The sequence below is a fragment of the Pleurodeles waltl genome, chromosome 4_1, assembly GCF_031143425.1.
Source record: "Pleurodeles waltl isolate 20211129_DDA chromosome 4_1, aPleWal1.hap1.20221129, whole genome shotgun sequence".
In the NCBI taxonomy this organism is placed as follows: Eukaryota; Metazoa; Chordata; class Amphibia; order Caudata; family Salamandridae; genus Pleurodeles; species Pleurodeles waltl.
Genome location: NC_090442.1, coordinates 481,018,800 through 481,044,410, shown reverse-complemented (window position 1 = coordinate 481,044,410; position 25,611 = coordinate 481,018,800). Strand labels below are relative to the sequence as shown.

The 25,611-nt window shown below is 42.0% G+C and overlaps 1 protein-coding gene across 1 annotated transcript in view; it reads left to right on the top strand.

The window, feature by feature from the left end:
- Positions 1-25,611, top strand: part of PTPRQ (protein tyrosine phosphatase receptor type Q) — a 1,423,303-nt gene that overhangs the window by 1,165,199 nt on the left and 232,493 nt on the right. Inside the window, exons 48-50 of the mRNA XM_069227528.1 lie at positions 3,688-3,846; positions 7,016-7,238; positions 8,205-8,278. Of these exons, the coding sequence (XP_069083629.1) occupies positions 3,688-3,846; positions 7,016-7,238; positions 8,205-8,278 (456 nt within the window). The remainder of the gene's footprint in view (positions 1-3,687; positions 3,847-7,015; positions 7,239-8,204; positions 8,279-25,611) is intronic.

Here is a 25,611-nt window from a genome sequence, read left to right as displayed (position 1 = left end):
TTGGTTCCTTACTGCCACCAGGGAGGTGAGGCATTGTTTCCTTACTGCTAGGCAGGAGAAGTGAGGCGTTGGTTCCTTACGGTTGCAGAGGAGGTGATGCAGCATTGGCGGTGAGGCGTCATTTTCTTACAACAAGGCAGGTTTGATGAATCCAGCGGGTCAAGTCATGAGGTGAGAACTTTGCAGTGCCAAGATCACACCAGGGGGCCACAGGTGATGTAGCTGAGTCGGGTGCCCTGGACATCAGTGACACACCACTCTGGACTCACGTTGTGGTGGGACATCGGCAGCGCTGCAGTGGTGTCAGGCCTGCGTTGTAGGTCACGGTTGTATCCACTCAGCAGAGACCATGGCTCCGGTGCAGGCAGCAAGCAGTGTCAGAGAGCAGCCCTGATTCTGAAGTTGTTCTGCAAGTCGATGCATTAATTTCTTCCGTGTTGCACCAGAACTCACTCCCAGCGGCCCAGGAACTGGATTTGGCACCACTTGGCAAGTCAGGACTCTCTCTAAGAGAGCCCAGGCACTGGCAGGTGAAGTCTTTGATGTCCCTGAGACTTCTTCACGGGAGGCAAGCTCAGTCCAAGCCCTTGGAGAAACTTTGGAAGCAGGATGTAGAAAGTCATGTCCAGTTTTTTCACTCCCAGAGCAGAAGCAACAAGCAGCAGGCCAGCACAACAAAGCAACAGGCAGAGAGGCAGTCCCGTTACAGAACCATGCGTTTCTTCCAGGCAGAATTTCCTCAGCCCAGAAGGATTCTAACTATGTGGTGTCAAAGGTCCAGTACTTATACCTATTTCTGTCTTTGAAGTAGACAAACTTCATAAAGAAGTCTTTATAGTACACAGGACCTTGCCTTTTCATGCCCTGGCCCCAGACACACTCCAGGGGGTGGGAGACTGCTTTGTTTGAGGATAGGCAGAGCCCTATTCAGCTGCAAATGTCAGCTCCTCTCACCACTCTAGATCAGGAAAACCCATCAACCTGGTGATGGGCCATCAGGATATGAGGGGCACACCTCTCCTCCCTTTGTGGGACTGTCTAGACTGAGTGCACAAACAGCCCAACTGTCATTCTGACCAAGACGTGTATTCCACAGACAGGCAGAGGCACAGAATGGTTAAGCAAGAAAATGCCCACTTTCTAAAAGAGGCATTTTCAAACTTACAATTCAAAAAGCAACTTCACCAAAAGTTGTATTTTCAAATTGTGAGTAGTTCAGAGACCCCAAACTCCATTTCTCTATCTGTTCCCAATGGGAAATTACACTTAAAAGATATTTCAAGGGAATCCCTATATTACCTTATGGGAAATAGTCCTTGCAATAGTGAAAATCTAATTTAGCAGTATTTGACTATTGGGACATGTAAAACACACTAGTACGTCCTACCTTTTAAATAAACTGCACCCTGCCCATGGGGCTGCCTTGGGCCTACTTTAGGGGTAACTTACATGTAGTAAAAGGGAAGGTTTGGGCCTGGCAAGTGGGTGCACTTGCCAGGGCGAAATGACAGTTTAAACCTGCACTCAAAGACACTGCAGAGGCAGGTCTGAGACATGTTTACAGGGCTACTCATGTGAGTGGCACAATCCGTGCTGCAGGCCCACTAGTAGCATTTGATTTACAGGCCAAGGGAACACATAGTGCACTTTACTAGGAACTTACCAGTAAATCAAATATGCCAATCATGGATGAACTAAACACCAATACATTTTAGAAAGAGAGCGTATGCACTTTAGCACTGGTTAGCAGTGGAAAGTGCCCAGAGTCCTAAAGCCAATAAAAGCAGGTCAGAAAAAAGAGGAGGAAGAAGGCAAAATGTTTGTGGACAACCCTGTAAAAAGGGCCAGGTCCAACAAAGTACATGTCCAACTTTTAAATACAATGCATCCTAACCCATGGGATCTGCAGGCCTACCCTAGGAGGTGACTTATATGTGTTAAAAATGAATTTTTAGGCCTCGCAAAAGGATTATTTTGCCAGGTCAAACTGGATGTTTAAAGCTGCACATACAGTGCAGGCCTGAGACTTTTTTTAAATGGGCTACTTTTGTGGGTGGCACAATAAATGCTGTCGACCCACTAGTAGCACTTAATTTACAGGCTCTGGGTACATGCAGTACCACTTTGCTAGGGATTTACAAGTAAATTTATTGTGCCAATTGGATGCAAGTCAATTGTGCAAAAGTGGCATCCTCAAAGAAAGAAATGAAATTCGTTTTTTGTTGATACTGCTGATATACATGCAACATCTGACATCACAAACACCCATTTTATATCTGTCTTGATTTTGAAAATGCACATAAATCAATTCTGATGTCCTCCTGCTTGCAATCCTGTGGGGTCGGAGGAAGAAAACATGGGCCACAGTGAGTAGATTAAACCAACTGGGTTTTACTTCACATCTCTGAGCCCATTTGTTTTCTTCTGTAATATCACCTAGAAGTTATTGACCAGAGCTCACCTCAGAGGTGATATTTATACTTTACCCTGAGTAGTAACTAGATTAGCAGAGCTTAGAATCCAGCTGCTAAAGACAGGTGCAACTTGTGGATGTAAACAGGGGGTGAGACGCTTGGCCCTTGTCAGATGGGTAGCAGGGAGTCTGCTGCTGGTAAAGAGAAGAACTGGATTTGAAGAACTAAATGCAGCCATCAGTGGTAACCTATCCAAACAGCTCCAACGTTTGATTAGCACCCTTGTCCTAACACGTCACAATATGCAGTATGGTAAAGTTAGTGGGTGTGACTTTTTTTAGACTTTCCTTACTTCACCACATTATGCTAACTTTATATTCGATTCTTTTCTAACTCTACTTTTCTGAGCTGTGACAAATAATAATGCTGATTTAAGCCAATACACTCATTTGAGGAGTCTAATTCAGTTTGTAGGTCTTCCTGTCGCATAGTCTATTTTTTAAAAATAAGCATGAGATCTCCAGAGTTACTTTCTTTCAAAAGCTACCTGCAGTCACTACGGCATTACAAACATTTGAAACAATACAGATCTGGCCCCACCAAATGTCTTTAATATATAGGAGCAGTACTTCCAGATGGCCTGTATTATGCAAACAATGCTCAGCCCTTCTGAGTTAAACATATTATCACCCATTAAATTACTTTTTTAGTAGTCTTCTGCCCAGGTGCCCACACCGTGTGATGAGTAATGGAGCAACAACGCAGAGCAGTGATGTCAATGGCTTTTCTATGAAGGTTTCCAGGTGGGTGGTCCATTCGTATTTATGTCCCTCGCAAAGACTGGGTTAGGAAGGTAGCTCTTTTTTGGGACCCTCTCTGACACCTCACAGATCCTCCACCTCAGAGAGGTGTAAAACACAGTTCATCTCATATGTGGTTTCATTTTAAATCGTCTTTCAGTGGTAGCTCTGCTCAATATATACACCGTTATAGGAATGTATGCTGAGCCCAAGTAGATTTCCCTTGTTTGCATGTTATATGCCTCCTTGCTAGTCAGAGAACTCCCCTTTAGGATTCACAGAAACTTGGCCTTTAGCAGTACATAGATTGCCCCACGCAGCTCAAAAAGTCTGCAGATGTTTTTCAATATGGGGGATGACATGCAACATGTAAATGTTTGTAAAACTTTCATTAAGCCACGTTCTAGCAAACATGTGGAATGTTCATAAATAATGGCAGCAATTAAATCTTAAACTTCTGTGTTTTGCGACAGAACCACCTTTGCCTACCAAGAGACCCGTTCCTGTTTACGACAGCAGCGGTACCCTGATGGTTTCCTCCACAACAATCACTATTCGGATGCCGATATGCTACTTTAATGATGACCATGGTCCAATCAAGCACATCCAGGTGTTAGTTGCAGAAGCTGGAGGTAAAAGAAACGTCAGCATTTGTTTCACAGTGACATTCTTGCACAGTACCTCACGTTTGCCCTTTCAAACTTAAAGTAAGCAGCCATGCCCAAACAAAATCCGCGTGTCTCATATTTAAGCAGGGTTTCAGGTTTCCCTCTCCCACTTTTTGTTTCAAATTATTCCATTTCACTGGAACTATCCCAGTATATCGAAGGGCTAATATCCCCCTTCACCTCCCCAAAATAAAGTTGGCATGTGTTTTTAAAATCTACAGGTTCGAGATTTTCTTTCATGGGAATGGTGGCTTATGTTTTAAAACCTGCAAATTCCAGATGTCAGCAACTGCAAACAGATGATGGCAGATGCTTGCAGATTATTACAATTTGTAGCTTATAGGGATTGGAGCAGATTGGAGCAGATAACCCAGGGCATACAGTAAAAGCCAAGCTGAAGAGGCATTTAATCTTCAGTGGTTTCCTTCCTGGATGTTTACACATGAAACTGGAAATGTTGGGAGAATGTTATGGAAATCCTAGTTATTTCCCTTTCAAAGGCGCAGCGACTGTTGGTTCACAGTTTCACCCTTACAAGAAAAATAAGCACATTATTTGGCAAGTTCCTCTTTACAAGTCTTGAACTGGGACACTATTAAACCAGATTTAGAAGGAGCTATAACCCAAAATGAGAAATATACATAAAATAATTTAATTTATCTACATTTGAAACTAACTTGTTCTTATCTATATGACTGACCTTTGGCACAATTAAACTAATGTGAAGTATAATTGATGCATTTCCACGTGAATGAGGGAAAGTGTAGTATTTAATTTTTGGATTATTGACCATTTATTTACAGTTCGGATTGCTAATGCCCTTCAGGTTTTGGTGCTGTTTATTGCAACTGATAAACTTCAACTTCCAGGCGTTCGAAAAGAAAAGGTTTTGTTAAATTGCAAGTATTCTGCGTTTTGGGGAAATACTATACGGATTTTGGTGTTTAGCTAAAATCTGCATGTCATACCTTACTCTTTTTCCCTTTTGAATTCTTGCAGGTTTAAAATGTAATGAACGGTGTGGACTTTGTCGTACTTGGTAATTACCAGGTGTGGCAAACTACGCACAGCTTGAAATAGCAACATAGGTGCCAATAGGGGTTCCAGCAGTGTTCAGAAAACCACAACTTAATGTCAAAAGTTGATCTAGTCCTTCCAGAAAACGTGGATTTCGAAAAAAGGGAGAAGAGGCCAACAAAGCTGTCCTGTATTCAAGTCCATTTACAAACACTCACTTTCACACCTTCATATTACATAGAGTGTGCCCAATTGCACGCTTTGTCCAGTCTATTTCTAGCCTCTATTTGAAATTAGGGTTTATAGAAATACTAATGAAGAGTAAATTCGGGGAAAGAGGACAGAGAAAGAGAGATGAAAGCGTTTGCCTCATTCCTTCTGAACAGAATTATCTATCACTTTTTTAAAATAAAACCTCTGGTATCACGGATCCAGCTAATGTTGTCTTGCTCGTTTTACCTCTTCCTCCTCCTAAGAAACGTGAGTGGCAGTCTTGCTCTCTAATAGTGATCTTACAACCTGAGTGAGCTCCCACTGAAATTGGGGACTCCCTGCAAAGAGCTTCGCGGCACAGCTCAGACACGGATAGACGAACTCCCTATTTCCATCAGCATCTCTTAAGCATAGGGTGTTGTACCCCTAGGCCCCTGCTTGAAGGAAGGAGTGTTGGCAAAATAATACACCATTGCAATGGAGCCCACTACTATATGTCCAATATTATATATCAAGGTCCAAATCTTGGACATTCTTGTACATTGGTTGCAAGGATCTGCTCAACCACTTTCACATGTTTTACACATATTAAGTGGATTCGCCCATTCACATGTCTCCTCTGGTTAGAATAATGTGTAGAAATATAATGTTTTGAAATATTTCTCTTATATTTGTATTTCGTTATGACAAGATGCCAGAAACTGAATAGATCATACTAATCCATTTTAACCAAACTTTACCTCGATAAAATTCATATCATAAACGGTAAGAGTTTTTTCCAAGGTATCTACTAGAAACTGGGTGAAGTCCGGTGGGACTTTCCAAGATCTTTGAGCTAAGAACCAACCAATTCATAGGAAACTTAGATATGTCTGATATGTAGCGCACATGTGAAAGGCCTCAATGTTTAAAGATTGTGTCGCTCTATAATCATTGGTTACATAGTTTCAAAAGTTTGTCAGCTTTTATGCACATCAAACGTTTGCCTATTCATGGTACTGACACTGTTACTGAGTACAGGCCCGCTTCCTGCAGACTTCACCAATATGGGATTTGCTTGCATCTCAAAATTATCACACAGCTCTCCTTCAGTAGCACTTAAATAATTATTCATCGAGCTTTTTAAATTACATCTTTATTAGTTTCACATAAAATTCAAAATAAAGCTATTATCAGCATTATGAGATTACCCAACTTTAATGAAGCTTGTAAGCATACCAAGCAGACTCACTTCAGAAGCTTGAACATGTTTGTATCTATTTTGAAACAAATAGATGCATAAAAATCCCTACTACCCACATCTGGCTGTGCCACCTCCAACCGCTGGACTCCTTTCTAAAGCTTTATCATCTTTGTGCATCAGCGAAGGTTTCCATCACTTGACAATATAAACTTCAGGCTTTCTGTATTCAGTGCAGGGCTTGCTTCCACGCTTTCTCATCTATGTAGCTCACTCGAAGTGCTCTCAGGGCAAAACCCCCAAATCAAAATAAAATATGCAAACAAAGATATAAACGTTCACTTTCTTTAAACTTTTAGTTCAAGCGTTTTCCAGTGTCACAGGTTTGCAAGATTGCAGAGCCTTGCTGTATGGTGTATAGTCCTACTTTAGCATTTTTTGTGTGTTTAATAAAACGTATAAATAGCTCAGAGTGTCTGTATTTTTTTTAAAGATTAACCTAAAGGATACTTAACTTTTCATTGTAAAAATAAAAATAAAGTATTGTGACATGAGATTAATTTTCTAGAGCACAGAGAGTATTTCTTGATTTCCTTCGCTCTGAATTCATGTTAATCCATATTTTGATTTAGGATATTTTGTTTTTTTTAAAAACTTTTTTCAATTAATTACTTATGGTGTGGAAATCATTAATGAGCTGTGAGTGTTTTCCTCTGCCATTAGTTCAGCATGAAGGAAACATCTCTAAGTGGCATGAGGCCTACTTCAAGAAACCAAGGCCATACTTCACAAACGAAGGTTTCCCAAATCCAGAATGTTCAGAGGGAAAGCAGAGATTTAAGGCCAAAGAAGAGGTGTATGTTATAGGTGCTGACAATAACTGCATGCTGCAAATTGGTGAAGACAAGATTTGCAACGGACCTCTGAAACCGAGAAAGCAGTACCTGTAAGTGATTATTTTTGTGAAAAGAGTATGAACATTATTTGAGACAAAGCAGATGATTTAGCTGCACTGAAAAGCTGACCTTGTTTGCTTCTTCATTCCTTCATACAACAAGATGTGTAGCTGACCGAACGTGACTCTAAGTAGATGACTCTCATTAATCATTGTTACAAAATGCCTACCCTGGATATATATTTAAAAATTGTTCCAAATCTCACATGATGCACCGTTATTACCTTGAAGAAGGTTTGTCTCGCACAAAAAAAACCTTGAATCGCTTTTCTAGCAGTAAATCGTGAAACACTTCCTTATATATTTCTTTTCCCTCTTTGAAGGTTCCCTCTTCCTGTTGGAAAAACTTTATTTCTAAGAACCCACATTGACTAATTTCAAATGTGATCCGATATTGTCATTGCTGAAATTGTGGTGTCATTCATAAATAACTGGGCCTTGGCACAAACCCCTCTATAGCACTAAAGAACCAGATTATACGGGTACTTGTTATATTCCCTCTGTGTACAAGCATCTTTTGTATGTTGCTTCCAGTCATGATCTGGTAAAACAGTTAGTTTTTGGTAATAATATTTTAAAAGAAAGTTGAAAGCTTAGAGAAAGTTATGTCGGGCCAATGTTGATTGGACACTCACTGATTTCTACTCTTCTTGTTGTAGAGACGTGGATAGCACTTCAACTTTCATGTTAAGGAACAAGTAAAAATTTAAGTGCAAGAGTATTGCTCAGTTTACTATTCAATGTTACTTTCTGTGAAAAGAGCGCACTGTCGAATATCGTATTCCAAAACGTATTATTTATCCGACAAAGTTGCCGTGCATAACGTGCGCCTATTATAAATGTTTGCATGTTGTTATCAATTGCATCAAAAGTTAATATATACTGAATTGTGTGGCGATACATTTTAGATATGTGCTTTCGAAAACACAACAATGTGATAATATTGTTATTTCACAGGTTTAAATTTAGAGCAACCAACAAGAACGGTCAGTTTACTGATTCAGAATACTCCGAAGTTGTCAAAACGTTAGGTAAGAACATGGATATTCTTTCTTCTTCATTGCTGGATTTATGATTGTATTCAAGAGGATTGGAATTAAACTTGTCATTTGCCATGTAGTAGAATATTGTACACATCATGAGATGAAAGGCAGTGTGACTACAACTATGATAAGAATTTGGGGCCAGATGTATCAATGTTTTTTGCATTCGCAAACGGTGCGAATGCCCGTTTACGAATGCAAAAAGCCATTTCAGAATGTATGAAAGACATTCTGAACGCAATTTTAAGGAATCGCAAAAATAGCGATTCCTTAAAATTGCGACCCTGTTTAGAGAGTCGCAAATTGCGACTCTCTAAATAAGAAATCGCAAATAAGGATTGCTTATTTGCGATTTCTTAGCACATGTATGAAGCCATTCCTAAATGCGATTTGGGTATTTAGGAATCGCTATTTACCACCAGGTTGAACCTGGTGGTAACCATGTGCAAAATTTAAAAATGTATTTAAAATGCATTTTTAAAATGTACATGTAAAGCACACATGCCCTTTTGGCATGTGTGCACCTTACATGTCCCAAAAAAATGTTTGGGGTGCAGCAGAGGGGGCCTTAGGCCCCCAGCACCCTGGAGTTTTGCATTTCCAAAATTGCGATTTCTGGTTAAGAAATCTCAATTTTGGAAATGCAAAATATTCGCAGATATGGGCCAACAGGCCCATAGGTGTGAATGGGGACAGATTCTCTATGTGCGATTCGGTAATAGCATTTGCGATTTTTTAGAAATCGCTATTACCGAATCGCAAAAATCATACATAACTTTTTGCATTTCTGAAATAGCGATTTCTTAAAAATCGCTATTTGAGAATCGCAAATCGGTTGTATGATACATCTGGCCCTAAGTACTTTTAGAGCCAGATGTATCAAAGGATTTTGCATTTGCAAACAGTGCGAATTGGTAAATTCAACCGTTTGCGAATGCAAAATCACCTTTCATGATTTATGAAAGGAATTTGCAGTGCAATTTTAAGGAATCGCAAAAATAGCGATTCCTTAAGATTGCAACTCCGATTAGGGAATCACAATTTGCGATTCCCTAAATAGGTAATCGCAAATAGGGAATACCTATTTGCGATTACCTATTCACATGTGTATTTCCTAAATGCGAATTTGGCATTTAGGAAATGCAATTACCACAAACTCAAGTTTGATGGTAAGCATGTGCAATTTTTTAAAATGCATTACAAATGCATTTTTAAACATGACATGTAGCGCACACATGCCCCTCGGCCATGTGTGCTCTTTACATGTCCACAAATATTTCTTTGGGGTGCGTCAAAGGGGGCCTTAAGCCCCAGGCACCCTGGGGTTTGCATTACCTAATTTGCAAATTCCTAACAGTAATTCGCAACTTAGGTAATGCAAAACCATTCTCACCTACAGGCCCATAGGGATGAATGGAGTCCCATTCCCTAATTGCGATTTGGTAATAGCGATTGTGACTTTTAAGAAATCGCTGTTACCGAATCGCAATTTTCATACTTCCCATTTTGCCTTTTTTAAATAGCGATTTCTTAAAAATCGCTATTTAGGAAATGCAAACCCGTATGATGATACATCTGGCCCTTAGAGTGGTGTGCTTTGCAAGTTTAAAAAAAAAAAATTTAAGATTTGCACAGACATCCCTTAATTCCATGTGAAGTGTGATGACTCGCCTCCTCTACCTACAAATAACTGTTTTTTTATTTTAATAATATGTACTATGGAAAGAAAGAGAACAATTGAGTCAAGGGGTTAAAAGAGTGGGGCGTTGCCCTGAACTGCATCAGTGATGGGAATGGTGGATCTGCATAGCAGGTTGTTCCACAGGCGTTGAGCTGCAACTGAGAATCATCAGTCACCTTTGTGTTTGTATCGAGATGTGAGGGTGAACAGAATATACTCTTCTACTCAATGCAGGTTACATGTAGAGGTGTATATTTCAATATTTGCCATGCAGGTGTTAGGTGGTTGTGCCATCTGTGCATGTATATGTGAGACAGATAATTGTGAATTAGATTTTGGCTTTTACTGGGATGCATTGTAGGTTTCTGAAGGGAGCTGTTATTAGTGCATGCTTTTCAGGCCCAAAGGAGTGTCTCAGATGTGTTTTGCATCTTCTGTAGTCTTTTTTTATTTGGAAGCCAGTAGCCTGGGGTATAAAGCATTTACGTATTCTAGTTTTGATTAGAGATATGGGAGGTTTTTAGTACACACGTGTAGTTTTCGCATAGTTCCTAATTGTATGCCTAACCATGGTTTGATAAGATGTTTTCTTCTTCTCAGCTTCCCCACATGCATAGGTTGTGAGTGTTAGTTGTTTGGTAGGCAGCAAAACACAAGCGTTTTGTATTGCAGTGCATAACTTGTATACGTTTCTATTGTGAGTTAGTTGGGGAAACCTCCTGATGCTCTGCACACACTTCCCAAGTTTGAATCAGTAAAATTATGGTCTAATTACTAGCAGCTTGTGGCCTACCACTAGCGGCCTTGCAAGGAAATTGGCATTCGGGCTTGCAGTGGAAGGGTATGGAATGCATTTGGATGGCGTATAGTGTTGATGGACACTGCTCAATGTTTATTTTACTGAGTTTTTCATAAAGTACAGTGGCTGCTGTTTGGTTTGAGCATGCCTGCCAGCAGATACGTTCCAGTGGTAATAATTTTATGCAGTGAGGTGAAGAATGTGACTAATTGTGTTAACATCTGTGCTTTTATGGGTACAGGAAGTGTGCTTTTGTGCGAGGGTAATTGCTGATGTGTATTGTTGGACCTGAAATCCTTGGCATGGTTCCTCCCAACATTTTGCCTCCCAGACTCCTGGTTTTACTGGCTTCGTTCTTGCTGACTTTTGGATTCTGCACACTTTACCACTGCTAACTATAGCTAAAGGGCTTGTGCTTTCCCATTTAAATATGGCAACATTGGCTTACATCCAATTGGCATATTTATTTACTTCTAAGTCTCTAGTAAAGTAGTACTACATGTACTGTGGGCCTGTAAACTAAATGTTACTAGCAGGCCTGCAGCACTCATTGTGCCACCCATTTAATTCCCCTTTACTCATGTCTCAGGCCTGCCATTGTAGCCTGTGTGTGCAGAGTAAAGTTGACATTTGGACCTGGCAAAATAACTCCTCTGCTAGGCCTTAAACATTCCTTTTTTATTGAAATAAGTCAGTTCTAGTGTAGGCCCTAAACAGGCATAGGGCAGGGCACAGTATATTTAAAAAGTTGGACATGTACTTTTAAGTTTTCTATGAACTGCAAGGCCTGCTTCTCCCATAAAATAACATTGGGCCAATTTATTACATTTAATAAGTGATAACTTTCCATTGGGAGCAGGTAGGAATGTCGAGTTTGGTATTTAAGGATTTGTAATTTTAAAGTGTCTACAATGGTATAGTGGGATTTTAAGTCACAATTCTGAAAATGTCTCTTTTAGAAAACATTAATTTTCTTGTCCCAAGAATTTGGTGCCTGTAGCCTGTTTCCTTTGTCACATGACTAGGTGTAGCTGACAGCTAGTCTTTGTATATTGCTCCCAAACAGTGAGTCAAAGGAGCATAGGTGTTGGCAGGATGTGCCATCTCTGACTTGTGGAGGGGGAGGAACTGTCAACTACCACTTGCACCTCATAAAGGCTCTGTCTGAGCACTCTTGTGGAGGGTATAACACTAGTCTGTTGTGACCCCAGGTAAGCTGGGGTCAGAGCAGGGAGATGGGAAATTTTAAGCACCTGGGGGTGGAAACTTCCAGAACCTCCTCTTACTTCAAAGTGGGCATTGGTTATAAATAACGGACCTTCAGACCCAGCTCTTCAGTACACCTCTGGACCTGTGGAAGACTCAGAAGGACTAATGTGCTCCTCTGCTAGAAGGACTGCTACTGTTGCCCTGCTGCCTGAGTGAAGGAATGGGCCTGCTTCTGGAACCCAGGACCACCCGAGTGACTCCGAGGGTGAGCCCCAGGGACATAAAAGGCTCAAACCACCTTGAACCCAGCACTTGGACTTTGTCTGCTGTGAGCCCAGCCCACCACTCCTAGTGCGGCTACCTCTGTCCTGGACCCTTGGAAGTGGGCTGGAAGGTGCTCTGTCAGCCCAGCTTTGGTCCTGTGAAGCACAACAATGGAACATGTTGCATCTCCTCACAGTTGCATTCGAATCACCGCAGCATGACTCATCCCTGACACCAGACCTCACATTGCTGACTGCAGCCTTCTCGGAACCGTGGCTAAGCAATGCAGCCTCAAAGAAAGCTTTTGTATCACAAGCTCCTCGTTGACAGCAACCTCATGACGATGTAGGATTCTGCATCGCAGCCCCACAATTCCTCAGAACCACTGCTGAGCGATGCATCCTCAATGTTGGATCTCGCAACTCTCAGCAAACAAGGATTTCAGGTACTTTGTTCAGTGGCCCTAACTGAGTCTCTGTATCCGGCCCATGCTCCATCACAGACAGCCCGAACCTATGATTTTGTCCTAGCGAGCATGATCAGATAACTACATTTGGCACTTTGTGCTTCTAGGCATTGTTTTTACCAAAAACTCTGCTTGAGTAGGTTTCACTCCCCTTAACCTGTAACCCAATTTCCTACGAGTATGGGAGAGTTTCAATAAGGGTTGCTTTCAGTCATTTTAAGGATGGAGTGTCTGTAGCAGGCACCATCTGTCTACCAATCTCATTACTCTGTGCCATCTCAAAGTAGTTGACTAAAGACCTTTCATCTGCACTGCCAAGAAACCTCTTGGGTCATTGATGCAATTTGATTTCATACAGCTATATGTCTTTTATACTTTTATTGCACAACACATAATAAATATTTCAGCATCTCAACAGCACACATTTTTCTCACTGAAAACCACTTTGTTAATTTTCAAAGGTGAGATAAACATAACATGTTGCCAGCTACCACTAGAAGATATAAAAATAAAATTATAAACAAACAGCTTCTTATTGAAGCTCCTGAGATTCATGAAGGACTAATAAGACACATGTACAATTCAACCATTTATTTTACAAGAAAAAATATGTATTATCACCTAATCCATCTTTCTCACCCTTGACCTTATGTTTTGAGGTAGTGTCTGGGCATGAGGTGGCCCACGTTTGTACTGTTTCTCTGCGGAGCAGGGGCGTGGCAGATGTTTGGTGGGATACCATGAACCAATCACAGGCCAGTTGAGAGGGAGGCCATTGCTTTTCCCCTTTTTACATCCCTCTTCACATCCCTATGAACCTTTGTAAGCTAGCTTGGAGAGGTTAGGTGTTTGGTTTGGTCCTGGACAAAATATGACTCTTCCAGAGGAGGGCAGACATGCTCTACAGGTGTGCCTCACTTTGTCATTGTGGTTCTTGTAATTTGCTGGAAAGATTGCTTCAAAACCTATTTCTAAATAGAAGTCTGACAGAGGTGACTATGTGAGTGACTCAGCAACATGACACACACAATGCTCACACATAAAGCCAGTTTCTACAGCCTGTACTTGAGACACCCTGATCCTGCTTCTGAAACTAATAATGGAGATTGTCATGTCGCCCTTTTCAGAACAGACCTGCAGTTTATTATTGATGCAGCTGCTGTATTTCAGGAGCAACAGCCACATGTCAATCACTGCAGGGTGTAGGAAGAAGACCTTTACAATCCTGTGGACCCATTGCCAAAGGGACAGTATGCTCAAGACTTCCAATTAAAAGAAGTGGTAGTCCATATTAGAGCCCATTTGGGTTTTGATGTTCCTGAACATGCTCCAGAGGGCTTAGTCGGTACCAGATTGAGTCTCCTGATACCCCACCCCTCTGCAAGTCTATCAAAGTTCTACTGTCAACAAAAGGAAAGACTGGACCATTCAAGGTTTCCTCAGTTCTCTGCCAAAAAACACAGCTCTGAGGGGTCTTAAACCGAGTGTTCTTCCATTCCCAAAGTAAACTTATTTCTGGTCAACATGGCTGAGAGCTCTTCCATTCCTTCAGAAGAGATATTGCCCCGGAGCCCTGAGATATGAAAGATGAGACTATCTTTTAATGCTTCCTCTTGATCATGATTTCTTAGAATCATCTCAGCAAGAATACAAAGCTGATGTGCTGTTGCAAGATTTTCAAGAACTGTATTATGCCGTTAACTAAGGGAATTACATTTATACTTGTGGACAACTGTGGAACTAATCACATGTTTCTGTTAGATCCGTAATTCTCTGGGCTTTGTTCTGTGACTATGTTGGTTGTGGTGATGCCACTGCTTCACGCTGTCACCTTTGGGTGAATTTCTGGAAATTGGTAGTGGTTCTGAAGGTTATTATTCATCTTCCATTTATGAGTCTCAGTTTATTGACCATGACCTGAACTACCTACTTAAGCAGATGATGGAGCAGAAGACGGTGCTGCAGCCCTTTCAGCCAGTGTCATCTTGGTGATCTTTTGTTTCTATGTGTCAACCTCAAAAGCTTAATCTACAACAACAACCATAACAGCCCTTTTGTGGATGAGGCAGGTTATGTTTGAGGGCACCTTTCCATGACAATTCACAGACCTGGCTGTAGGCAGTTGCTGCCATTCAGGCATGGCTATGCAGTCTTGTGTGTGGGAGGTCAATTGTAGAATTTCCCCATTAGTGCCAGTGTTTGGAATAGTGGGCCTGTTAGCCTATTTCCTTGAGGTCTGTCAAATGGCTCAAGCTTCTTCCTCTCCCTAGATTATGTCAGACACACATGTGCCAGTGAAAACAGGAGCTCTTCAGGCACTGGTGTGATCTCTCCTTGAGAAGAGCGTGATAAGGCAAGGTCCTTACTCCCTTCTGTTCATGATGGTGATTGCAGACCTGAAATATGACAACCTATTTGTGACTTACTGGATTTTTTGCATGGTGTTCTTTCTGCCAATCATTCCTCTTGTCCACAGTGGTGGCTTATTTTTGTCTCTGGATTCAAGCGATGTGTGCAGATCATGCAGGTTCTGGTGGTTTATGGTAGGCAAAGTCCCCAACCTATTCTGGGTGTTGCCCTCCAGGTTGGCTGCTCCTCCAAGGGTGTTCACCAAAGTACAGTTTACAAATTGTAGCATTATTATACAAGGAAATCTTTCTTTATGTTGCTGTAGATTTCATTTGTGCCTCTTCTCTCCCTAGGACTGTGCAAGGCACAACTATGATATGCAAAGTTCTTCAAGACTTTCAGTTTTATCCAAATATGGCAAACTTACTTCTTTAGGCCAGACAGAGAGCTTTAAGTTCATGCCTCCGAAACTGTCAGACAGGTTATCTCTGAGGATACAAATGGTGTTTGTTGCCACAGTAGTGGTAGTACATTGGGTCCGTTTTCACTTGAAACTTTCTGCCTAGTTTCTTCAGGAACTCTAGTGTCCTTGGGAGGTGGATTAAAAGGCTAGCTGTAACACCAGAGATTCAGTCTGCCATTGCCTTATGGTTGGACAATCTTACCATATCTATTGAAGCCTAGGATCCTCTCTCGTCTTGTGTTCTTATAATGGATGCCTGTCACTTTGGGTGAGATGCAATCCTGAAAGACTTTGATACTTACCTTGTTATTTCCTGAGAAGGTTTGTCAGTTAGAAGGAGTTGATAGCAATTCGGAAGGATATTTTAACTTTGGCTCACTGATTTTGAATTGCTTGTTTCTGGTGTGGCAGACTGTAAGGACGTCTGGACATATGTCAACCATTGTGGGGGGACTCTCTGTATAATTTGTGTAGACTCATAAAAGCACTGTGCTCCAGACACACTCCTTGTTTCATTAATGGTGATTTATATCCTGCAAGACTACGGACTGAATCAGGGTTCACCTCATTTGGGACCTCCAAGATTCATCCTCTTGACTTTCAGATTATTTGTTGAGATGTGGGTCATTCTTGGCTAGATCTGTTGACTGATTAGGGGTTGTTGGAACCATTATTTTTCCAGACACGTCCAATTTAGTTTTCAGTCACCAAGAGGCGCCCCTGAATATATAGCGTGCAAGCATTTAGGATACCTCATGGCAATTTTAATCCATTTTTTCCTGTCCCAATCAGTGGAATTACTGTGTTATTGTTTGGATTATTCAGAACATCTATTTGGTGCCTTCCCTTCTGTAATCTACCCTATGGGCTCTGTTATGGTATGTTATTCTAGAATGTTGGATTTTTGTGTGTTGAATTATGAGAGTGAAAGCAGTTGCTGTTTTGGATCTGCTTGAGTTTGTATGCAGTGGTTGGTGTTTCTTTTCTTTACAATAGAAAGTGGATGTCTTACACATTGGTCTAAGTCCTCAATTTTGCAATTACCCACAAAATAAAAGAGTTCCCCCCAAAAGTGGGTTTGAGCCCAACCAGTATAATCATCAATACCTGGTAAAGATTCGATGATGAAGCATGTCACATAGAGATATGAAGGTCAGATCTCTTTTAAAAAATGAGTGTTCTCCCTACAACATAGACACAGGAGGTTTCCTCTTGCTTGAATAATAGTAGATGCATTTACCTACAGGAATGATGATCTTCTTTCTCTGGTTTGTTAACAGGGTTACAGAGAAGGGGCATGGGCTATGGATGTTTGTGCTTCCCTTGAAACATTCAGAGGAAAGGGCCTACATAGTTAGTTCCACACTGGTCCTGGGCCTGGTGGTTCCCTCAACTTTTAAGCTGGCAGAGTGTCATTGACTTCCTATTCTGTTGGACATTTCACCCTTCTTGACCTCAGACCTTCTTTTGATGTCTCTCAGTAGGTTATGTCCAACTTCTTGGAGGGTGAGAGGTATGAGCTCCAAATGTTATGATGTTCAGCATCAGTTGCTATTGATCTTCAGGCTTCCATGAAACCTTTTGCTTTGGGAAGTTATTCCCATCATTAGGCATTCCGAGAAATGGTGTGCTCTTTGAGAATGTTCACTTCTGTCCTGTATCCTTTTCATAGTGGATTTCTTGAGGGAATGGTCTCTTAAAGGTTTGACTGCCCACTTTCATTTGGGAATGGGCATTGGTGCAAGCCTTCACAGTTCCCTGGGATTGACTTAACACTTTAATACTTTTAGTAGGCTTGGCTACTTATACTTAAGAGTTTCCATCTGTCCAGACATCTCCATTGACCTCCTTTTCCTTTTTGAGGACTACCCCTGGTTTGGGGGGATTTGCAAGAGGTTCCTTTGTCTTTGGACCAGGTGTTCCTTTCTCTTCTGTCAGCAACAGGCTCAATCTTGGTAGTAATTATCTTAGGTAACGGTTCTTGAAACTGGGTGCTCCAGTTTTTGCCTCACCTTAAGAATGTACTTTCGGATCATTCGTTTACTGAATATGTTTCCACTGCAGCTTTGAGATTCCATGGGAGGCAGTATATTGTGTTACCTACCTTTTTCCCTGGCCCGGTTGATGAAAGGGAGTGGGCTTTACACACACACTTGATATTTTGTATGATTTTTCTCATTTATTGCCTGTGCACTGACTTTTAGGGGATCTTAGACTAGCTTTATGGCATTTGGAGTAGCCAGTAAAGGTGAAAAACATCAACTTCTTCTACGAGACAGTTGTTTTAGTCTAGAACGGTCCAAGCTAATGAAGTCTCCGGAGTGCCAGAAATGTAGTCACTTTATACAAGGCTATGGTTTCCTCCTGGGCTAACAATCAAGGTGTATTGTCTGGCCTTTGCCCCTTTTTCACAAGGTTCCTTTGTAAAGGTTGGTTTAGCTACTGGTTGCCCTTGATTTGTTTCTGTGCTGTAAAATATATAAATGTCTAGAAGTCACTCGGTGTCTGTGTCTTATTTGACTCTCATGTGGATCGCATGAGAAGCCTAAATATTCTTTCTATGTCCTCAAAGCATGATGAGGCGGTTGCAAGAGGGTGTAAAGTTCCAGTCACTGACGAAAACTCTTCATCACTGTCAGTACAGGACTTCCTCGTCCTAGCCATACTTGCTCCCCTTCCTTTCTTTCTCCTTCTCATATGAAAAACCTGAGTACTACCAGAGCTCACCTGAGCGGAGCAGAGGAGATTATGGGTACCGAAAGTTAAAAGAAAAAAAAGGCTGATACCCTCTCTGTGAGCTGTGATTCATTTTTAAGATAACAAGCAATTTGAATAGGGGGCCTGTCTCGAAGCAGTTTGCCTCAAAACATCGGGTATGGGATGAGGGAGACCTTGACGTGGGGTAATACAGACTTCTCGCGAGTAATTAGTCCATTCGACGGTAAACGTTTTTAAAACTGCATATTTAAATAAAATAAATGCCTTTTGATTTTCTTTGTATATCGGTGCCCTGTATTCTGAAATTGTGATGAAACCGGAGCATGGTAAGAAAATGTGTAGACATTATGCCACTGGTTCTGCTGGTACATCTGGGCATTTAAGCATAAAATACAAACATCTGGTAATGGAGGTTAGAGGGAGGCAAACTCTCCTTTTACCTAAGCAGTGAAAGAGACGGTGATAAACTGATGCTTCGTATATTCAAATGGGCCTCCCCCAAAGGACCATATAATTGTCAAGTGTGTTCCCACCGTGTTTTCCCACATTGGATGTTACAGCTTTCATAGCGTGTTTTGTTTATGCTCCCTGGTCTGGAAAGACAGAGAGACTAATGAGAAAAACAGACAATTTACTTTGCACCTTACAGCTAACACATTTTTCCTTAGATGAATGCGTGCCCTTAAGAATTTACACACCGAGTAACTATAGGAGTCCATCATTTTTTTCCCGCGCAACACTTTTTACTTTAATTGCTTTGCTTGAACCGTACTCACCGAAGAGCTCAATGTGTGAAAGGGTCATTATTTACTTTGCTCATGTCTTGCTGTGAAGAAGCACAATTTAGGCTGCCCTTCATTAGCACGTCAGGCTTCTTATTGGGTCTGAAAAAAACAGAGGACTTGCAGATTGTGGGAATTAAACGTGCGGTGGACTTCTGGGCCACCTATTGGGAAACCTGATGTGCCTCTCTAGCAATGATTACCTATCGATAGTATGAGATGCACAAATACGCTAAATGGAAAGTAAATCGGATTCCGCTCCAGTATATATTTCAGTTATCACAAGGATCTCTTTTGCCCTGCTGACATTATTGGGTAAAATGACGAAAGAACCATTCAGTTTGCAGTACACAGTTCTTTTTCCAGGTTTTTGCAGTTTCCCAAAATCCGTTGTTATGCTCACCAGGAAAATAATTGGTTGTTTTACAATATTCTAACACGTTTATTTTCTACCATTTTCTGCTGTCGACCTACTTCGACCTCTTTGCACAAAGAACTGCAAGCCTGCCCACTGAGAAAAACATAACAGAACAAGCATTTCCAATGCAATAGGTCTCGAATTTTCTTGAGTTAGAGGTATTGGCATTGTAAATTCATAACAGGTGTTTTCTTGCCACATAAATTGCTCAACCCTACCTCATAATTTTGTCTTTTCCTGCCATATAATTCCAGTGGCCCAGCATTTAACTAAAGCACTTCCATTTACCTTCTTTTTCTATCTGATAACATATACAATTATCTTATAAACCTTTATCAGAAATTCAACTTTTAGCATCAGAGTTTAATGCTCAAAACACGATAACAAAAATATAATTTGGGACGAATTGGAGGGTTAAAGTAAAGAAGGAGTCGGGAGTAAAGACCAAGAGGATAAGTGACGTAGTAAGGGAGACATGGGTCCTGGAGTGAGAAAGAAAAATGGTTGACTTGAATTTCAGTAAGAAAATACAGCAGTAATTAGAGTTGAGTGAGGTTCATAGGTCTCTGGGCCCCGGTGCCACTGCACCTGTTGCTCCATTGATAACTAGGCCTCAGGAGAGAAACTGGATAAAAGAGAAGTTAAAGGAATACAACAGATAAAAGGAAGAAAGAGTAGGGGTCACAATGAAATAAAAAAAGAAGTGAAAGCAGGAATGAGAAAATGAAAAAACAACTAAGAAGAAATAGAGCAAATGTGTGAGACAAAATTAAGGTAGCTAGTGAACAAAAGTTAAAGAGGAAAACATAAGGAAAAGTGTGAAAAGAAAGAAAAAAATGAACATTAGAGAAAAAAAGAGAGATGGTGGAAGAAACAAGCAGTGAAAAAACCGGAGCATATATGTACTGACACATTTCCCACAGAGACAGAATGGGAAAACCACTTTGACTCTTCGGGTCAACAGACGGGAAAAAGAGGGATTTATAGTAAATCTTGAATTGACAGATAAAGATAAGAAAAACACCAGAGAAAGAAAGGTAAAAAATCAACAAAAAAAAAGTGAAAGGATGCATACCGAGTCAAAGGAAAGAACAAATAAAAAAACACAAAGAAACAATGAAGGGAGAAAAAAATAGTGAAAGAATGAAAACCTGATGTAAAAATAGAGAGGAATGAAACAAAGAAAGAAATAGGTGAGTTTGAAAGAGGAGGTAGTAAGGGTTAGAGGGAAATCAATAAAAGGGAGAGGAGTAGAAATATACAGTTGGAAGAAAGAGCGAATGTGGATTTTAAGAGCTGGAAAGAGAAAAGTTGGGGAGAAAGAAAAGTTTGAGAGTAAACAGAGTAAAGGGAAGAACGGAGTGAGATAGGTGAAACAGACCCTCCCAAACAAAGATGACAGCGAAGAATTGATTTAATTGGCTTCCCCACGTCCTCAAACAGGAGTCAGAGTGTGGAACAGCAGGAGGTGCATTAGGAGAGTTGCATGTGAACCACAATACAGCAATATTGGGGTGCTTCAGATCAGGATTGGGGGTGTAGACAGATCTGTGTCCCGGCCCAGTGCTGCAAAAAAGAAAGGCATCGGGTGCAGAATGAGAAACAGAGTGACATGTAATTCCTGGTTTTGGAATAGTGGGGTGCTGCAGGTTAGGGTTGAGGTGCACTGACAGAGTTGTACATGGGCTGCAGTACTGGAATGGTAACGGGGACACAAGGTCTGAAGTGAGGTAGGTTAATGGAGCTATGTGTGTAACCTAGTATTGGCGTGCCAGTGTTGCCGAATGTTAGCGAGGAGGTGCCCTGGTGAAGATGCGAGTGGGTACCAGCATGGGAGTGGCATTACCTGTGAACCACAGAAGCCAGGAGTCCTGAAGGGCATGTGTATGAGCCTTAGTACTGAGAAGAAATGGCTGAACTGTGTCTTTCTCTTTTAGGTCCAGTATTGGCTTGGCGGTGGGACTGAATATTAGAATTGAGCTGCTGTAATGAAACTGTATGTGAGCAGGGTCCCAGTATAGGAAAGGAAGTGACCTTGTGGGGTAGAACTGAGGTGCACTGATAGAGCTGCACCGGAGGTCCCAGTACTGGAACAGCAGACAGTACTGACTGTAAGAACTGAGATCCTCTGGCAGACAGGGTGTGTGGGGTTCAGGCACGGCTAAGGGGCTTGGAGTGTGTGAACTGAGATTCACTGATGAAGCTGTGCCTGAGGTCCCAGTACTGGAGCAGCAGAATGTGCTCACTGCAAGAACTGAGGTGTTCTGGCAGACAGCACGTGTGGGGTTCCTGGCAATGGCACGGCTGAGGGCTCAGAGTGTGTGAACTGAATTGCACTGACAGAGCTGGGCCCAAGGTCCCATTACTGGAGCAGCAGAGTGTACTGACTGGAAGAGCTGAGGTGCTCTGTCAGACAGAACGTGTGGGGTTCCTTTTACTGGCACTGCTGAGGGTTCAGAGTGTGTGAACTGAGGTGCAGTGACGGAGCTGAGCCCAAGGTCCCAGTACTGGAGCAGCAGAGTGTACTGACTGTAAGAACTGAGGTGCTCTGGCAGACAGCACGTGTAGGGTTCCTATCACGGGCACAGCTGAGGGCTCAGAGTATGTGAACATAGGTACACTGATGAAGCTGTGATTGGGATCCCAGTATTGAGCAGAAGTGGGCACTGTCTCTAAGGATTGCGGAGCCCTGGTAGAGCTGGGCGCCTAGGATATAAGCAACAGGATGGCACACTTAGTAAACAAAATCCAAACCAAGGAAGAGTGTAAGCCAGGCAGCTGAGAGAAGGTGCAGAGAGCCCACAAAGACCAAATATGACAAAGATAACAGCCTGATTTATAGCCTTGTTTACAGCTATACTTGGAGCAATAATGTTCTGTATATGAAAAGGGAAGCTTCCCTGGACAGGAGCAGAAAACAAAGTGAAAAGAATGTCCCCTACAGACCAAATAAACAGGACAAAGCATAATTATACAGCAGTTGGTCCATGCTCCCACGCAGAAGAAGGAGGGACAGGGAGACATGACTGACCACTACCAAGCAAGGATATTTAAAGGACACTGAAACTAACAAATAAATTAGCTGGGAGCCCAAAGAAGAAGTATACCTAAAAGTATACAAGAGGTCGCATGCTTATGCTCGACCTAAAAAACAGTAACCCGTGGCATGAAATAGCGTGCGAGAAGTAATGAAAAATGAGAAGTGTTTAGAGCAATTCTGATATTCTTTTTGGACCATGGTGAGAGGATGTGGCGTAACATCCAGAGCTGGCTACATTGGAGCTTGTGAACCAGGTTCGAGTCTCAGTGTCTGCTCAACAGCCTGTGATTCTGGACAATTCACTTTATATCCCTGTGCCTACCAAAAAAAGTAGTATGTCCTTGTGTAATATAACTGGTGTGTGTAATATAACTGGTGTGTAAAGTGCTCCAATAACTTTGGGTCGAGTTTGCGCTATTTAAAACTGGAGAAGTAACATGTCCACATCTTCAAATCTATCACTGAACTGCAATGGTCCTTTTGCACTGTTTAATGAAAAGAAAACACTTTTACACATATTTTAAATTATACTGTTTGTATGGTGCCGACCCACCACCTTGGTCACTGCAGAGCACTGAAAAAGAGGAACATTATTAAGGGTTTTAAAGTCCAGCCACATGTAAGTGGGGTCCCAATCTGACATTCTTCAGTTTATATCTTAGGTATATTTTGCTCTAGTTAAATCCTTGGTTCTATTAAAAGATCCGTTTTTTTATCTGAGACAGTGCGGCTTGGAGCCAGTGACTCACGATGTTTGAAAGTTTCAGGCCCTGGCTCCTAAGGATATTCCACCATGTTTTGGCCACGGAAGGGGGAGAGGGAGAATTTTGGATCCGCTCAGAGGTTCTGTTTTGCAAGTTCTATGATTGTAGGTAAAAATTGGACAGTCTTTGGAGGTAGCCAGGCCCATGGTCTCAATATGCTTTCTGCATGACACATAGGGGCCTATTTATGAGCTGGTTTGCTTATAACACCATCAACGAGGTACACGAGAGCCGCAAGCCTTACATGTGATTTATGAAGCCATACAAGGCCACTGTGCGTGGCCCTGAGTGGCTCCATAAATCTCATGTAAGGCAATGCAGCACAAATCATTGTGTTGCCTTAGTCTTAGTCTGCAACACACATAGAAAGAAGAATATGCCTCTAAGGATTGTTTTTGTGCAGAAAGGAATCCTTGCGGTACAGTGCATGTGTGTGTGTTAGCGCTAGGCTACTAAAATGGGGCCATGCAGGGGGAAAAGGCCGAAATGAGCCATTTTGTCGGAATTACAGGGCATGCCTGACATTTCCATGTCACACAGTGCAGCGCAGCAAAGTGAATTGCTACACGGCACTTCATTACATTCTTATAAATAGGCCACTTTTAGCTCTATTCAATGATTAGATGTAGGTGAGGAAGGAATTTTCATACCATGGACAATTAAACGTTTATTCTGTTAATGACTGGGTTGATGTTAGGAAGTTGGTGTCATATTCAACATTGTAATAAGACAAGATAGGCTCTGCGCTGTTTGAGGAAGAGTTGCACACATACTAGAGGAGGAGGTTGGGCAGAGGCTGTGTTTCTTCTGCAGCCCCTGTCCAGACCCTTACGTGGGAAATGAGCCTTAATGTCTGAAATCAGAACAACCACATGAAAATTGGTATACTGCTCAAACAATGATTACCTTTCAATACTTTGAAATGCACAAATATGCAAAAATGTAATAAAGTTACAATATATATTTGAGTGATCAATCAAAAAGCGTCGCTAATCACCTGATATGGTACCCAGGTGCCTGCAGGTCCCGGAGGCTTATTCAAACAGTCAGGTATTGAGGGCCATTCTAGATTCTGGAAGTGAGGTGATGGTCCGGAGATGTGTGGGGAGTCTGTTCCAGGTTTCTGCTGCGACGTGAGGGAAGGAGTGCATGTGTTTTCTTGCTCTCTTTCAACTGTTTCCCCATCACCCACCACTGACTCGCTCCTCAGTTACTTCAAAACATCTCACGGTCCATTTTAATTTAAATACTAAACATACATAAATAGCTTTATCATAAGGAAAGTCAATTATTGCAACAGCATCATGATCGTTACAGTACAGTAGTCACTCTACCTCTGTGTAATCATTCAAACTCTTCTTTGTTCTGCAACTTTTTGGTACTTTGCAAAACAATAGGGGTAGATGTGAATTTAGGAGTGGTACACTTCTGAAACATGTAGCGTGTGGGTGGAACATTGCAGCAACCTATATTTTATCTCCCCACTGAATATCTGAACAAAAGGACAATGGCTCAGGAGGGAAACATCCTTTATGCCGAATTTTTTTATAACGAAGTCCTGGTTAACGAAAGCGGAACAACGCTTTCTTTAACCACGACTTCGTTATTTTGTGCCTTAACCACGCATGTCCTGAACAACGAACATGCATGGTTAAGGTACAAACAAGGGAGTCGGCTGAGGAGGACGACGCAGATGACAAGGTGACGACTCAGGTAAGTGGGGGGTTTTAGGTTTTGGGGAAGGGGTGGGGGGTCAGGGGGTTTTAGGTTTTGGGGTGGGGTTGGGGGTGGGGCGTTTTTGGTTTTGGGGAGGGGGTGGGGGGTCGGGGGTTTTAGGTTTTGGGGTGTGGTTGGGGGGATGGGGCGTTTTTGGTTTTGGGGAGGGGTGGGTGGTCGGGGTTTTAGGTTTTAGGGTGGGGTTGGGGGGTGGGGCGTTTTTGGTTTTGGGGAGTGGGTGGGGGGTCAGGGGGTTTTAGGTTTTAGGGTGGGGTTGGGGGGGTGGGGCGTTTTTGGTTTTGGGGAGTGGGTGGGGGGGTCAGGGGGTTTTAGGTTTTGGGGTGGGGTTGGGGGGTGGGGCGTTTTTGCTTTTGGGGAGTGGGTGGGGGGTCAGGGGGTTTTAGGTTTTAGGGTGGGGTTGGGGGGTGGGGCATTTTTGGTTTTGGGGAGTGGGTGGGGGGTCAGGGGGTTTTAGGTTTTGGGGTGGGGTTGGGGGGGTGGGGTGAGGGATGTAGGGTGAATGGTACCTATTGCTAATGATTTTATCAGGAATGCCTTTACAACGAAATATCGTTGTAAAGGCATTCGTGGTAAAATCATTAGTAGTAAAGACGAGGTCGGTGTTCCGACCTCGTTGTTAAGGTTAGTAGTA